The sequence below is a fragment of the Panthera tigris genome, chromosome B2, assembly GCF_018350195.1.
Source record: "Panthera tigris isolate Pti1 chromosome B2, P.tigris_Pti1_mat1.1, whole genome shotgun sequence".
Lineage (NCBI taxonomy): Eukaryota > Metazoa > Chordata > Mammalia > Carnivora > Felidae > Panthera > Panthera tigris.
In genome coordinates, this window is record NC_056664.1 from 121,379,687 (window position 1) to 121,397,516 (window position 17,830).

At 35.3% G+C, this 17,830-nt stretch overlaps 2 protein-coding genes across 9 annotated transcripts in view; both read right to left on the bottom strand.

The window, feature by feature from the left end:
* The window catches only part of AHI1 (Abelson helper integration site 1), a 204,110-nt gene that overhangs the window by 131,953 nt on the left and 54,327 nt on the right, over positions 1–17,830 (bottom strand). For all 8 annotated transcript variants that reach the window (XR_006217876.1, XM_042987191.1, XM_042987189.1 and 5 more), the window contains 3 exons: positions 15,197–15,315; positions 12,298–12,428; positions 10,265–10,405 (listed from right to left, as the gene is read on the bottom strand). Coding sequence is in view for 7 of the 8 variants with exons in the window: in XM_042987191.1 (XP_042843125.1) it covers positions 10,265–10,405; positions 12,298–12,428; positions 15,197–15,315 (391 nt within the window). In the remaining variant the exon portion in view is untranslated. The remainder of the gene's footprint in view (positions 1–10,264; positions 10,406–12,297; positions 12,429–15,196; positions 15,316–17,830) is intronic.
* Positions 15,747–17,362, bottom strand: LOC102968350 (40S ribosomal protein S12-like). The gene has a single exon (XM_042987193.1). The coding sequence runs from the start codon at positions 16,359–16,361 to the stop codon at positions 15,825–15,827; it is 537 nt and encodes a 178-aa protein (XP_042843127.1). The 5' UTR covers positions 16,362–17,362; the 3' UTR covers positions 15,747–15,824.

Sequence of the window (17,830 nt, forward strand, 5' to 3'; positions counted from 1 at the left end):
CAAATATGTACATGAAAAGGTGGCTCAACAACATTAGTCATTAAAGATAAGCAAATTAAAACCAGCATGAAATAGCACTGCACACCAGTATCAGAGGGGGCTAAAATTAGAAAGACTGACCACTTGAAATTTAGCAAGGGTATGGAGATAACTGAAACACACACTACTGGGAGAAAGGTTAAATGGCATAACCACTTTAAAAACAGTCTGGCAGCTTCTTAAGTTAAACAGACATCTGCAATTAGATGCAGCCTTCCTACTCTTAGGAATTTACTCAGGAGAAATGAAAGCATGTGTTCAGACAAAGACTTGTAGATGAATGTTCATAGCAGCTTTATTTCTAATAGCTAAAAACTGGGTACAACCCCCATTTCCATCAACAGACAGACTGTGATATATCATAAAATGAAACAATACTCATTGTAAGGATGAACGATAAACTATTAATAAAAGCTAAATAGAGATAAATCTCAAAGTAATTATGGGTGAAAGAAGTCAGACAAAAAAGAGTACATGGTATAAACAGTCTCACTTATACATAATTCTAGAAAATGGAAATTAACTCATAGTGATTGCCATGGGGAAGGATGTGGTAGGGAGAAATTTCAAAGAAGCACAAAGTAACTTAGAGATGATGGATATGTTCATTATCTTGATTGAGATGATGGTTTCACACATGTTTAAATATGTTTAGATTTATCAAAATGTACATTTTAAATATATGCAGTTTACTGTATTTCAATGTACCTTAATAATGTTGCTCATACAAAAAAAAGCAAATGACAAACTAGTGATAAAAGGGGTTAATATTCTTAACATGCAAAGAGTCCCCATAAAATGAATTAAAAATGAATAATCTAACAGAAAATGGGCAAAGGACCACCCCAGAAAATTCACAAAAGAATAACTATGTGGCCAATAAAAGAAATATTCAGCCTCACCAGTAAGAAGGAATAACGGAAAAAAAGGCAAATTAGAAAATGATGTTTTTTGTTTGTTTGTTTGTTTGTTTTTGGCCTGTTTAACTGACCCATTGCACCTCAAGATCCTTTTTCCTAAGAAGCAAAATGGAGTAACCAGGCAAGTACTGAAGTCGTGTTTAAAATATTGAAAAACTGGGGCGCCTGGGTGGCTCAGTCGGTTGGGCGTCCAACTTCGGCTCAGGTCATGATCTCGCGGTCCGTGAGTTCAAGCCCCGCGTCGGGCTCTGTGCTGACAGCTCAGAGCCTGGAGCCTGTTTCAGATTCTGTGTCTCCCTCTCTCTCTGACCCTCCCCTGTTCATGCTCTGTTTCTCTCTGTCTCAAAAATAAATAAACGTTTAAAAAAATAAAATAAAATAAAATATTGAAAAACTATGTAACGGTGGAATTGTACAATAATATTTTAAATAAATTATGGTGTATTTGTTTAATGAAAGGGAATTCAGCAACTAAAATTATGTACAGAAGTACAGCTGCCATGATGAAATATTACTAACATGTTAATTGCAGGAAAAATAGTTTATAAAGCAATATAATGGATATACAAAAGAATAATCACGTGGTTTTGTTTTGTTTTGTTTTGTCACCGGTCTTGGAGTTTCATCAACCATGAATCTGAGATAGCACATATAAAAAATTTTAGGGCCTTGACCACTGTATTCATGCCCTACTTCATTTACACACTCTAAATACAGCACACACTCTAACGCGTGCTCTCTTTCTGCAGACCTTAATGATGAAAGTACCAGGGAACAATACTGAGGGAGAAGACCTGCTTACAACCTACCATCCCAGAGGATGCTCCTTCCTCTATACCCAACTACTGTTTGCAGATGGAAGCGTAGCTGCTTCTAGGCTTAGATTTTCATGGGTCTGCCCACTACTTTTCTGTACACGTTCTGAACTTCCCTTCCTAACACTGAAAATTTACTCTCAAATATTCAGATTGTTTAAAGAACAACAGAAACTTTGAGGAGGTGAAAGAAAAGTGCTCTTGGAATTGGAAACTGAAGGCTTAACACTAGTAGATGAGCCAGGGATGAATGAATCAACAGATAAAAATGATGTTTCACCATCTTTGCCTTATTTGCTTTTCAAAACTGTTCTTTTAACATTTCATTGTTTTTTTTTGTTGTTGTTGAGTGGAAAGTAGAGCTGGACTTAAAGTATTTAATGGCATTTTCTGATTTCTCTGTTTTTCTGTACTTGCTAGTTACCTAATAAGCCCACCACAATTTAACTTGAAGCTATGAGTGATCGAGCACAGAAGCACATAAATGCTGATATAAGCAACAGTTATGCAGGATAGCAGGATTTTGATATTTATCTTATTCTTCTTGCCAAACTGTATTTCCTAAGTATTATGCTACACTAAGTATTATGTATCATATTTTCTTTAAAAAAGGAGTTTTTTAACAAGTAAAAATAACAAAAAGCATTGCCTGTTTATTTTTGGTGGTATAAAGATGCCTTTCCAAAAAGGTTACAATGGCCTACACAGATGCAGGTAACAAAAACAAAGCCCAAACAATTATGAATATTTGTTTCTGTTGTCTAAGGAGAGTTTTCTATGCAAAAGACATTTCACTGGGTTTCCAGGAGTCACACAGACATCATACTTTATATTTAACACTTCTAGTGCTGTGAAGGCAGTCATAAAAACAGAAGTCTGCAGAAATATTCAAAGACCTAGTTTCTCAGATACTAGAAACAGAAGCTACTTACAAGTCTTTGCATTCTTCCACTCCCTCACCCTCCACAAATACATACACTTATTTGTATAGCGCTGTACAGATTATTTCACTGTAAAATAGGTCATAATGGAAGCTTTCTGAAATTCCCTTGAGCTCTATGCTTCTAACATTTCAAAGGTTTCTATACCATTTTCACATAGGCCATGATTGGAGTACAATGTTGCAATTAAATACCTGTATTTCTTCACTTAGTCATTTTCTCTTCTTTGGCTAATTTAACTTTGTACATTTAAAACTAACTTAACCTGAGAAAACTCAAAACTGTAAGTCTCATCTCCATCCTTCCACCACTTTTTTAGGAGTGCACGAGAGCAGGCTCTGGGAATGCAAAGACACAGGCCCGTCTTGGGGCTTGAATCTCTTGGAGGTCAACAAGTAAGTACTACTGTGTGCTCAGTCGTGTAGCAGAGGGACCCACAAGGTGTTAAGAACACAGAGGTGGCAACTACATTTGCTTAAAGGAATGATATACCCATCAAATTACTTTTAAACCTGCCTACAATTGGCTATAATTGGGGATTTTAAATTTTACACACTTAAATTCATAAAATGTTTTCATAACTGATAATCAAATTTTGATTTATACAAGTTCAGTGCTGTTGTGTACGTTCTGACCTTAAACAATTATAAAAAATAACGTGGTTTTCTCAGGAGATTTTTATCTTTATAGGAGGAAGAACAGAGGAAATAAGATATTTTAATCCAGAGCCTTTTGCATTCAGAGTGAATACATGTTTGTTATTATTAAAACCTATATTTACTTATGTTATTGACTTTATAACAAAGTGCACCTAAAAAAACAAAATATTTTTTCTCTTATACTACATTAAGATTTCCTTTTGGTTCAACACTTAATTCCTTTGTTCAAGACCTATTATTTTACACAGCTCTGTTAATGGGTATAGTCATTTTACAGGATACCTAATTTCTTTACTTATAGATGAACGATTTCTAAATATAGTATTACTGTAAGCTGGCAGGTCTGCTTTTCTAGTTTCCCAGCATTCAGCAGGTAGGCAGCACCCTCCTTCTCTTCCTCTAACATCTGCAATGTGTAGGGAATTCCTGTGGTCTGAGTGTTTGTGTCCTCCTGAATTCTCATGTTGAAGTTCTTTCTAATGCCCAAAGTGCTGGTACTTGGAGGTGGGGCCTTTGCGAGGTGAGCCCTCATGAATGGGATTAGTGCCCTTATAAATGAGGTCTCAGAGAGTTCCCTCACCCCTTCTATCACATGAGGTTACAGCTAGAGGATCCTGTCTGTGAACCAGAAAGTAAGCTCTCACTAGACATCGAGTCTGCTATGCCTTGATCTTGGGACTTCCCAGCATTCAGAATTGTGAGAAATAAATTTCTGTTGTTTACAAAGCCATGTAGTCTCTGGTATTTTGTTATAGCAGTCTGAATGGGCCAGGACAAGAATGTTTAAGGGCTTATAATGGTTTTTTTTTTAATTGTACTTTACTGGGCCCGACTTGTTCCTGCTTCAGCTAATCTTAAGAAACTGTATGGATGCACTAGACAAGTTCTATTGAGTAACACTTTGATTCTAATAGCTTGGGTGTATTCAGGACCATTAGTAATTTTATATTTAACATTTAATATGTCAAAGAGAACTTATAAGTGTTACTAATGAAACTGTCCAGGGGCGCCTGGGTGGCTCAGTCAGTTGAGCATCCAACTTCGGCTCAGGTCATGATCTCACAGTTCATGAGTTCGAGCCCCATATCGGGCTCTGTGCTGACAGCTCGGAGCCTGGAGCCTGCTTCAGATTCTGTGTCTCCCTCTCTCTCTGCCCCTAACCCACTCGCATTCTGTCTCTTGTGTCTCTCAAAGATAAACGTTGAAAAAAAAAAAAAAAAGAAACTGTCCAAAAAGCTATACAAGAAAATGTAGTAGATCCATGTCTCATAGCCAACCAAATGGGAGAGCATCTACCGACATTCAGCAAATCTGTTGGGTGAACACCAAAATATAATAAACTATCTCCAGGTCCCCTGAAGTACATGCTATTGTCTTTCTGTTGATTTCCTATTCCATTATCCATCAATTTCCATATGTCATGCTATTCAACTAAAGTGTGTGATGTGTGTATCGCTACAGAAAAAGGCTAGGATTTCTCTACTGCAGCCTGGTTCATGAATTCTTAATATACGAATGCTCTATACCATGCTTTGTAGTTGCATTTTTGCCTTTGATAAAACACTAAGAGAGGTATTTGATAAAACAGGATAGGTATTTTAATTTTACAGTGAAAAAAAAAAAAACAGATACAAAAATGCTAAATTACTTGACCAGGGTCAAGCAGAAAGTGATGGCACTTTGTCTAGAATTCCAGTGAGCTCACTCCTACTCCAGCCTTTCCTACCATACTGCTATTTCACACTGTACCATTCTTCCTTCTTGATGCACTTTAAAAAGCACCAATGTAAACATAAAAAAAATGCCTGAATGAGGAATTCACAGCTCTGGTTTATGCTCAAAGCTACTTTTTCATATGTCCTCAATCTATGAATGACATAACCAAATCAAAGTATCCATTTTGCACAGAATGTTAAAATAGACACCTCAGGATACAGCCAAGAAATAGGTAGTTTAAGCATATCTTCAAATATGGCATTTCTATCTCTTAATTCTCCTACTAGGCTAACAATAGACACTTAAACTTGGACCTACCATCAGTTATATATGTTACTGCATAACCTTATCCAAGTATGAGAATTGTAATAACCGAGCTTGTTTTCAGGCATTCATCATTAGTACTTTAAGAACACTATTAAATTTATACAGACAACTATGCATATTAAATTTACCTCAACTACATATTAGCTTGTTGCAAAAATATTACAAAATTAGTTACATTAAAATTTAATGCTACATAATAAAGATAATTCATATTTTGGACTATACTGAGAATACAACTGCTTAATGCATTATAATCATCCCCAACATTTGTAAAGGAATGAACTATTAATAATACTAAGTAACCAAAGTTCCTTTTAGTCTTAAGGGCTTTTTCGAAATATTAAAATTAAAAACAAACAATACATTTTATTACAGGAATATCTGGCTACCTTCTTAACTAAGTTACTTCATGAAACAGGAAATGCCAAGACTGAAGTAAGCAGATTGGCGTTTTAAAACTATGGGCTCTGGACTTAGCTGGGTAAACCTTAACATTTATCAAATGTGTGACCTGATGTAAATTACTTCATTCTCCCTGTGCCTCAGTTTCATCATATGCAAAGTGAGGATAATAATAGCATCTACCTTGTGGGGTTTTGAGAGGACTATATGGGAAGATGTATGTAATATGCTCATAAGAGTAGGGGACACAGTTGGTTAAGCGTCTGACTTCGGCTCAGGCCATGATCTCACGATCCATGAGTTCAAGCCCTGCATCAGGCTCTTTGCTGTCAGCAAGGAGCCCGCTTCAGATCCTCTGTCCCCCTCTCTCTCTGCCCCTCCTCTGCTTGTACTCTCTGTCTCTCTCAAAATAAATAAATAAATACACTTAAAAAAAAAAAAAAGAGTAGGGGACACAGTCAATGTTTGATAAATGTTAGCTCCTACTACCACTATTATTATCCCCCAATTTACTCACCGATCATGCCTCTCATTCTATGTTTTTTATAAAATTTAAGGGAAAAATGCTATTCTATAGGATTTGTAATTCTCATTTCACACACTTACTGCACATCAGTAATATACCAGGTACTATGTTAGACATAAGGCATTGCAAACACCATGGACTTTTGGTCAATAAGCAACTTATACAACAAATTTTTTATAGGAACATAAAGGTATACATTGCCTTGAACTCTGGTAAAGTATGTTGCAGTGTGCAAAATAAAGCCATCAACAATGACAATGTAGGTGGTTGTTAATGAATATGAATCCTAGAAATAAAATCACATTTAGTGTCAATGCTAGAGATTGTTGTTCAGTTTAACTAAAATTCTTCCAGAGGTTTAATCGACAACTTGGAAAGCACAAAAGACTGGAAAGGAGCATGGTAATCTCAGTCTGGTTCCTGGATTTTGTAGCCCTATTCAACTTGGCACACAATAGATGCTCAATAAAGATTTGTCTTTCCTCAGAAAGCCACTATGACTAAAAAGTACTCCAGAGTTAATCTGTTTCAGAGAAAAGATTGCCACCTAGTGGAACGTCAGGCTCATTACCTGGGATTATCAAGTAATGCTGACAATTTACCAATTTAAGACTTGATCCTGCTTAAAATACTACATGTATATTCACTGTGTGTTAGTATTCAGGCTAGGTACTGGTAATAAAAAGATGAATAAGCCTCCATCTCTGCTTCCTACGAAGTACAGATAATATAAAAAAATCACATACTCAAGAGGCATAAAGTAAATGATACTGCAGAAAAAAAAAAAAAGTCTGCTTATTAGACAATCAAAAGCTAGTACTTCAGGAAATTTCCTAAAGAGGCAAGTTAGTGTAGCAAATAAGAGCATGGTCTCCAAGGGTAGTTTTTTTGGATTCAACTCCTGGCTCATGTAAAATGAGGATAATTACAGTACCTATCTTTTAAGATTATTGTGAAAAATGAAGTAAATATATATAAAATGCTTAAAACGGTACCAGGAACAAAGAAAGTGCTTTGTAAGTACTAGTTATGATTATCATTACATGTAGAACAGGATCCTAGAGATGGAGGTAGACAGATATTAATAACAGAACATTAACTGCTAGAGCCTAGGTTCATAAATTTAATTCAGTGGAAGCTGTTTTCTTCTGACTAGTACTCTGTTATTATGGGAATCCTAAAAGTACATTATTTGTGGTACTCTGTGACTAAATTTTGTATTACTAGATGATTAACCCTTTCAACACCAGGCAAATAAAACTGCCTTCTGAAAGTAAAAATTGTGTTCCTTACCAAAAACAGCAAAAAGTCAGTAGAATGAAAGACCCAAAAGACCACAACCTGAACATATGCTTAGCAGGGAAAGATGCTTGCTGACTCTTCACAGATTTTGCTAGAACTGAAAGACAGATGATACATTTAGCTACCATTGTGGTCTCATTCACAGCTTATTCAACTTATAAAAAAAAATGAGTTTGCTCCATTTTCCTTGAAAAATGTCTAAACGAATGAGCAGCTCTGATAAATACTATTTTAAAATCATGTAACTATTCTATATCTTTCAAATTTTATACCATTAAAACATTTATATAAAGATACATGTAAACTTTATTTTCAGACAAGAAAGTCTGGGCAAAATATTCCTGTATTAAAAAATAAATAAAATATAAGGCAAACCTGTAAAAGATTAATAATAAATACTATATGTTTTAATAAAAAATCTAAACACTATTTCACTTGATGATTCTGGCCTGTATTTAATAAGTAAAATTTATTTTTGGATCGAAAACAACTTTCTGTTTTCTTATGAATATATACCATTCACAAGAACTGTGCTAAATCTTGGACTGCCTAGGATTATGTAACTTCTTCCTAAGCTTCCTCATTTTAAAAATAAGCAACAAAGAGTTAGGAAAATGTGTTGAAACATTTTGAGTTTTGTTTGTAAATGTATCAGTATATTGAAAATTGTGTTCTAAAATCATGGTACAAAATCATTTAAATTCCATGTGTATTATCTGAACTTTTTAATTTCTGAAACACTTTGAATTCCTTCCTTTTGACAGTAATATAGCATAGGTATAACATGATGTTCTTAACTTCATGATTTATTTTCTAATACAACTGACCCCAAAAGGTGCATACTCTAATAAAGGCTGTCAATAGAATGAATGAAAGGGGAAAAAACCCTTTTTTTCAATTCCCTTTCATAGAGGGGTGCTTACCAGCATATTAAAACCTAAAGTACCACAAAGTCAAGTATATATGGGTTAAATGAACATGGTAACAACCCATGTTACCTTTTTCCTTGTTTTAATATAGTCCTTTTCCATATATGAAGTACTTTCCCAGTGCCCGACTCACAGATTCCCCACAAATGGCTCTCTTAGGTGGCACAGGTATTAAACAGTAGTGGTGCCACTTACCAGATCAGGAAATGGAGCTTCAGGAAGGCAAGAGGCTTGCACCAGGTCACTACAGCAACAGAAAGGAACCTAAAACCTCTGTTTTTGAATTCCTAAAAGCACTCTGCTCTTTCTACTGACATTTCTAGAACGGACTTCTTAGTCTATGTGCCTACTGCCTCAAAACCAAACTGGCAAACCCACTGGGCTAATCTGATGGAAACCCTTGATCCATGACCAAAAATTACTGAATAAAAAAAGAGAAGAGTGGGACTTTCACTTGCATGTGTAGTGAAAATTTCCAAAGCCTAAAAAAAAGCACATTAGGAATTAAATGAAGACTGTTGTGAAACCTCTAAAGGTTCTGAGGAAATAACTGCGCTGCTGATTTCTGTACAACAGTCCCAGGTTAAGAATAAGTGCCTAGGTGTAACTCTCTTTCACAGGAAGATTTAGAGTTGGCACAGAGAAAGACCTGTCTCTGGATACATGTTTGCACCAGTCACCAGATTTGAATATGCATTAGAGAAACTGGTTACATCTTGGTAAGATTTTTAAAAATAAATTTCAATTTTACAAATTATTTTCTAATATAATTTGCCTGGAATAGCATAATAATAATAATAATACCCATTCAGTGATCAACAATTTCAGGCTTAGAACTTAACTGTTTAATAATTTAGCACTTATCACAACCATTAACAAATAACCAATTAACGCTAACATTTCTGTGTGATCTGCGTGAACACAGTAAACGTAACCACTTGTATTTCATTTACATTTAAAACTCTTTGCCAAAAAATCCCACATTCATGTTACCTATAATGGATGTATTTGCACATTTATGCATTTATGACATTGTATGTAAGCCATCCTAGCTTAGCAAAAACAGTGAATGATGATATATGACATCCTAATCAAATCAGAAACTAATAAAGACCATTTATTTTTGAACAAGATTTAATATATAAAGAAAATGGAACTGTAATTTTGGGAGTGACAGCACTATCAATGTGATGTAGAACAATGAAATCCTAATTTCAGGAAAGAAATTAAGGAAATGTATGAAATACAGCATAAATCCAAGTAATTCTAAGAATGCTATATTATTCCCGAAAAATGTGTCCAGAATCTTTATTTCTTTATTTTTTCTCAGAATGACGGAGCAGTGTAATTTTAGAGTAAAAAAAGACATTACATTTCCAATTCCAGATCTTGTTTCACTGACACTTGATTTTTTTGCCTTCCTTTTAGGTTAAGAAATTCTTAAAACTATAACTTATTACAACTATGTGCTCTGGTGAAAAACAGAAATATGGAATAAGAAATTAAATATTCAACTGAAAACATTAAAGATCCATATTTCCTAAATGTTATTTACCTTTGAAATTTAGTTAATACATTCTCAAATAATTTTTAGGTGAATTTGACTTGTGATGACTACCTTTCTATGATTCCAAGTCTAAAAGTAAACGTTCCTCGAAATATTCTTTACTTATCAGCAGTGAACTTACCATGGAAATCATAAATATACAGAAGAATTGGCTCATTCTGCCCAAACGCACAAAATGCAACCATATTTTCAAGTGGGTGATAAGAAATGTCTCGAATGGGTGATTTGAATGGCAGGTCAGAATACATCGCAACTTGTTCTCCTAAATAAGAAAAGACATTCAATCATTTGTACTATCTCAAATATCTCTCATTAGAAGATTATTCTGCAACTTACTAAAATAGTTACAGTATGTAATAATAAAGCTCATATTATTTACATGAGAACTTCAAATACTTAAAAATAGTTGAGTAACTCTTAAGTTTTAAAAAAATGTTTATTTATTTTGGCGAGGGGGGGGGAGGGGCAGAGACAGAGGGAGACACAGAATCTGAAGTGGGCTCCAGGCCCTGAGCTATCAGCACAGAGCCTAATGCAGGGCTCAAACTCACGAACTGTGAGATCATGACCTGAGCTGAAGTCGGACACTTAATCGCCCAAGTAACTCTTATATCTATTTTTCATCCTGTTGGACCTTTTCTACTCTGCCTCTTCAACCTCTTCAATGAGGTTTTCCAGGCACAAAATAAAAACAAAGAACTTACTAGTAGAGAAGTATCTGACCCTGAAATCTGACAGAGCTGAGCAAATGCCAACTAACAAAGAACTCAGGGAGAACTCATAAGGAACTTGCAGGCTCTAAAACTGAAGATACTGTCTGGCTGAGGGAGATCTGGTGGGGAATAAATTTTTCTATTTTTTTTTCCCCAGAGACTGAGATACCACCTGCTTTAAAGATATATCTGATTATTAATGGCTAAAAGAGACCTACAGTAGAGGCCTAAGGAACCTATGAAAAACAGAACTCACAAAGCAAAGGATCTAGATCTACTTATTGAAGGAGAAAAGAGATTTAACACTTCCAAACCAATCCTAAAGTATCAAAACACGGTAAGAAAAAAAAAAACAACACTAAGTGAACTGACTAGTCAAACATGTTAAAGAAAAGATGGAGAGACTGTGGATTAAGGACGGGCACTTGTGATGTGAACCAGGTGCTGCGTGTAAATGCTGAATCACTAAATTCTACATCTAAAACTAATATTACGCTGCATGTTGACTATCTGGAATTTAAATAAACACTTGGAAAAAAAATTAAGAGAATAAGCACAGTGAACCAAATACTACTGATTAAAGATATTTTAAATTTTATAAAATCTCTCAATTTAGTGCTAAGAAATGTTTATGTGGTTTTAGCTTTTCTTTTGAAAAGCAAAGGTGAGGCACAAATGAATAATTAATTACAGTAATTGAAGTAAATGGTGTTTTTTTTTTCTTTTCGGTTTTAAAGATTTTATTCTTAAGTAATCTCTACACCCAATGTAGGGCTTGAATTTACAACCGTGAGGTCAAGAGTTCCATGCTCTACCAACAGAGCCAGCCAGGCACCCCGCCCCGGGTAAGTTGCTATTAAGTTTCAGACATCAAAACTTCGACAGGAATATGTTTGTTTCCAACAAAATATATTATAGATATGTAGCCATTTGTATACTCACTTATATTCCAAATTCAGCTTATAAATATTTTGTATTTTGCATTACAATCTTAATTAAATACTTCTCTTAATATAGGATAGGGAATATAGTCAATAATATAATAATTTTGTATGATGACACATGGTAACTACACTGATCACTGCAAGCATTTTGTAATTATGTAACTGTTGAATCATTATGTTTGTCATACAGCTTAAACTAATATAATATTGTATATCAACCACAATAAAAAATACTTCTCTTCAGATTGATAATATCTCATTATAAACACTGAATTATAATGTGAAAGATATCAAAACAGTAAAGAACAGAATGTTAATACAAATTTAGACTGCAGCTTAGTTCCATTATCAGCTTTCCCATTTTCCATTTTGATAAACATAATTGAGAACCTGAAATCAGAATTTCCTTGAAAACTATTCCAGAAAATGGTAGTTTTCACCCTTATTCAAAATAAAAACAAACCAAAAAATATTTTTAAGATAAATGAAATACTTACCTGTTTCTGGGTTCCAAACGTGTACTATACCATCCTCACTTCCAGCAAAGAGAAAAGTCCCACATGGTGTCAAAGTGCTATGAATCTTTTCCCGATAATTTGCTGCACCTACAAATTTCCTTGCTGCTAATCTATAAACAAAAAAGATTTCACACATATAACCTGTCTTAACCATGGAAAAGACTGGTGGTTAAAAAACAAACAAACAAACAAACAAACCCTTTTCTCTTAAATACTTCACCTGCATTTAACGATTTTTGAGACTCTGTTACATGGGAGACATTTTATGACGGATGTAGAATAAAGAAAGAGATAGTCCCGGAGGTCAGGGAGTTTCTAATTTAGCAGGACAGAGAAGGAATGCATCCATGTAAAACAGAAAATGGATACAGAAAGTGCCATAAAAGAACAAAAAGAGTACTTTGCAGATTTGGATAAAAGTGATTATTTCTAGCTATGCAGAGAGAGCCTATATTATAGAAGTAGCATTTGAGTTGGTTACTGAAAAATGTACAAAATTTTTATACTCATATTTTTTCCAGGTAATAAATTAAAAAAAAAAGTTTACTTACTTTGAGAGAGAGAGAGTGTGCACGAGTAGGGGAGGGCAGAGAGAGGGAGAGAGAGAATCCAGAGCCCAACAAAGGGCTCAATAGCATGAATCAAACTGTGAGATCAAGACCTGAGCTGACTGAGCCACCCATTTACCACCCCATGTGATAAATTTTTAAAATCACACAATGCAGACTTGGGACACTTGCAGAAATATTAGATAAAAATATAATTAAATCATCTATTAAATATGGTATACAACTTTCTAGACTTTTTCGCTTGTGAATAATAACTAACATTATCTTAGTGCTCACTGTGTGCCAGGTAGACACACAATTGTCCCCGATTTAACAATGACTCATGAATAATGGCCCTCTGTGTCAGAGTGTATAAATTAGGTATTATCATTTTAGTAGGTATGTATTATATCAAGTCTAAATGTACCTTAAGAAATCTTCTACTATGAGACAACAGAATATTCCCAGCTTTCTCCTACCATGAACATGATTTCTATGAACAAGCTTGTGTAATTGTACTTTTTCCCTGCTTTATAACTATTTTTACATAAATTCCCAGACCTGAGGTTACTGGGTCAAACATTTCTAGAGTCCTTGCTATACGGTGTAATGTTTTAAGCACTTTGCATGTGTAAACTAATTTATTCCCCGCAAAACCCTTACAAATATGGTATATTATTTCCCCTATTTGAATGAGGAGGAAAAGAGAGGCACAGGATGGTTAATCAGTTAGTCAGGGATGGAAAAGGCAGTATTTGACTCTAAGCAGTTTGCCTCTAGAGCTCAAGCATGATTCTATGCTGAATACTACATACTACTTAAAAAGAGAATAACCAAACTTCTAAGGCCTGACCTTCTAAAAATCTGGCTCTAATCTCTACTTCTAAAACTCTCAGGGCTCCTAGGTGACTCAGTTGGCTCAGTGTCCGGCTCTTGGTTTCGGCTCAGGTCATGATCTCACAATTTGTGGGATCGAGCTCCGCGTTGGGCTCTGTACAATTCTGTTTAGGATGCTCTCCTGTTTATGATTCTCTCTCTCGCTCTCTCTCTGCCCTTCCCCTGCATGCATGTGCACCCTCTCTCAAAATAAATGAGTAACCTTTAAAACCAAAGAAATTCTCTCTCAGCACTCCTTATCAAGAAATTTATGCTTCTACAGATTTACCCACCTTGCCTTGAACACAACTTCTATTAACCTACCTCTGAATTTTATTCCAGGCTTTTCATGTTTTCCACCCTCCTGACAACACTTCTATCTTCTCTAAATTCCATCCATCCTTCAAGACCGAGCTCAAAGGCCAGCCTCTCCATAGAGCCTTTAATAGAAGACTATAGTAGACCTATCATCACCTTTACTATTGCCATGAAGGATATAATCCTCTTATTATGTATTTATCTTCATTAAAAAAAAATACATATCAAGTGCTTACTATCAGCCAGGCATAACATAGGTACTATGTATGTAAGAAGAATAAGCAGATTCCAATCCTAGAAGATCTCACAATTTAGCCTCATTAAATGCTTTGTGAGTTATTTTGGAGGCAGTTCAACTAGATTATAAACTCCTAATGAACTAATTCTGCTAATCATTCTCTCATAGCACTGATGTCAGTACCCTGAACAGCTCCACATAAACACTGAAGGCCTTAACAGTTAGCCCTAAAAGATAACTGCAGAATAAACTAGTGTAGACTACCACATTTTCCTTTCAAAATACAATAGTGACAACTAACAGAACTAGCCTTCTCTTGTTTGTTTTACAAGTACTATTAACACCAAATAAGAACCATCAGAAGACCATGCTGGTTTGTCCAGAATCCCGCTTCTCTGCTTTTAACATTAAGGATATTTCCTTTCCTTATTTAGAAATAAAACAGAATAAGAAAAACAAGGACATGTTAATCAAAAGCCATCTCATTCTGTTATGGTAGTATATCAGAGCACTACGCTATACCAGTATCATAAAAGTAAAAGATATCTAAGGCAGAAGTTTCTTCTTTTTTTTTTTTTAATTGTGACAACAAAGAGCAACTGACTATATTTCTACTTCAGAACTATTCACATTTGAGCCAGAAAACTCTTTGTTGTGAGGTGGGGGCACTGTCTTACAAACTGTAGGATGCTTAGCAGTATTTCTGGTCTCTATCCACTATATACTATCTGGTCTCTATCCACTAAATACTAACATTCAAAAATGCTTCCGGACACTGTCAGATGTCCTCTAGAGGAAAAACTGTCTATTTAAAAACTACAGCTGCATTTTATAAATATGAATTAATTCATTTCTTATTCTATGAGTGCTTAATCTGTCAATACTGAAATATACTTACATTCGGAGATCCATAATTCTCAAAGTACTGTCTTTGGTATGGATTAACAAGCGTTTTCCATTGGGATGAACCTCCAAATAACTTATGGGAATCCCCTTAAACTCACTCTCTTTAATTTCCTGAAATGATTAAAAAAGATTATAAAATATTAGCACTGAACAGTTTACTGAATATGAAGCCTCTTTTAGAGTACAAAACTAATTTGAAGAAGTCATTTTCAATTATAATTTAAAGCGCCCTTTAAAATTGCTAGCCAAAGAATTCCCAATGAAGGTTGAAAATAAAGCTGATAATATGTATTTTTTGACTGTTATATACGGCTACACTTAATTAGCATTATTGTAGTATATTCCCAAATAAACAGCACTTCTTAAAACATAACTTCTAACATTGAATTTTCTTGCTTACCATCATATAAGAAAGATTCTAATTTTTATAACTTCAAAAGTTAGTACGGAGTTAACTTTCAAATTCTATTTCAGTATGAGATCATTTTTTCATGTACTTATTTCCACTTTATCCTGAAAAAGGTATGTTACTGGCATCTTATTCTGAGCTCACTTAATTTAGATTGTAGTTTTAGGGATTTTTTTTTTTTTAAGGAACAAGAACCAAGATTTTTATTTGTTCAATTCTTGCATTTGAAGTATTCCTCAATGACATCCTTGGCCTGAGACTCTCTGCCACAGATGGTCTTAACCACTACACAACTGCAACCAACCACTTTATAGGATTTTCCCTCCCTGTTAATTTTACAGAGGCCGACCCATTCCCCCAGTTTCCTGTCGTCATCAACCTTAATGAGGTTGATTTGGTGTTCAGCACAAAGGGCCTCCCCACCAACTTGACATACAGAGAGAGGCTCATCCCAGCTGGATGCAAGCAGACAAAGACGGGCTTGATGCTTGTCTAAGGCTTTGACAGCTTCGCGAATTCCACGTGCTAGGCCACCGTGGATGAGGGTGGTCTCCAGCACCTCTTGTAAAGCAGTATTAACGTCCATTACACCTCCAGCAGCAATGCCTTCCTCCCTGTGGTGGTGGGTTATGGTGGAGCCAAATCTAAAGTGCACCTGAGCCTCCAGGATTTTTTTTTTTTTTTTTTGATAGTTATTTAAGGCAGCCATGGAAGACTCCTGGCTAATGATGTCAAGAAAGACATACATACTGAAGGAAAATCTGCCTGGATAAGCCTCACAAGGAAGAATTACTAAAGCAAAACTGCTCAGACTAAAGTCCACAGAGTCAACAGAAAGTCTGCTTTAACTGCAGGCAGAATTTGGAATTAGCCTTCATGTCCTTCGAGGCTCCGACATTATGTTTTGTCGCCAGTTCCTAGAGGGGTCTCCTCTTCAGGGGCGGTATGGCACCAGCTGGAGTACAGAGGGCTACAGTTCCGGGAGCAGCAGCTGAGCCCACGCTATCGCTGTCTGACACTGAGACCCGCCGCTAGCTCCTTTTTAAAAGTTACAGAAAAGAGCCAAACACTGACAGCACAGATGGGGGTTATACTAATTGAACTACAACAACTTGGGGTCGGGGATGCACTGTTGGGGGTCTGAGAAACATTTACACAGATGCAAAGGTGCAAAATCAAAAACACAGAGCTGTCTAACAAGTTATGTTAGGCATGAATTTGACAAAAGTGCTAGCAGGTCTAGCGTTTGTAGTATCTGTTAATGATTTCCTTTATAGTTTTCTTTATCGTACTCATCTTCAAACTAAAAACGCCCTAGTTCTGAAGCCCGTGTCCTGTAACAAGGAGTGTGTGCAACAGCACACGGACACTTCATCTTAAGGGACAGCTGAGTATAACCTCACATGTCTCACTGCTGGCTGAAGAGAACCACATAAGAAATCAGAGTCTACAGTTTGTTCTAGGGCATTAGCTACTGAAAGACATTCCAGTTCATTTCCTGACTTTTTATTTTGGACTGTCTCAAGTAACTACCAGGCTGTCGATTTTGAAGATAAATTTGCCTTTTAGCTAGCTACTATACTGAGGTAAAGAAACACACGATATTTAACACAAATAATAGACTTCGCATTCTACACGCAAATTACTGGAATAGGCGACTTTGGAGTTTTGCCAATCCCTCAGGTATATAAGAATTAGAAAGTTCTTTTCAAAGTGTGTGAAATTAATCTACAACACGAATTCCAAGCCATCAATCATTAATCTGAGAGACTAGATGAGAATGACTAAAAATAGAATAGACAGTTTTTTAAACAGATCTGATAGATTCAACTAAAGTTCATAAAAATTCTTTTTCACTTAGAGCGTCTTTACTTCAAATGAGGACAACTGTTATAGAAGAACAAAAACTTAAGAATAAATTATAGCATATTAGAAACTATATCAACTTATACAAAACTCAAGTTTAAGAATTCACTTTGTATTTTTAACTAAAAAGTACCGAATACACACCAACAAAATTGCTTAATATACCAGCCACCTTAAAAACACTCCAAAAATGAAAGATTATTCGTTTGTTTCTGCCTACTTAGCAAAGTTTAAATGAAAGCAATTATAGTGATTGAATAGTAGACCCCACTCATAATTACTTAATTTTGATTACATCATTGTGAAAGACACGACTGTTAAAATGTTGAGCATGTTGTTTTTAGAGTGATG

Bases quoted from the DNA above. Each gene is read 5' to 3' on its own strand.
- LOC102968350 (XM_042987193.1), bottom strand. From the start codon at position 16,361: ATGTATGTCTTTCTTGACATCATTAGCCAGGAGTCTTCCATGGCTGCC.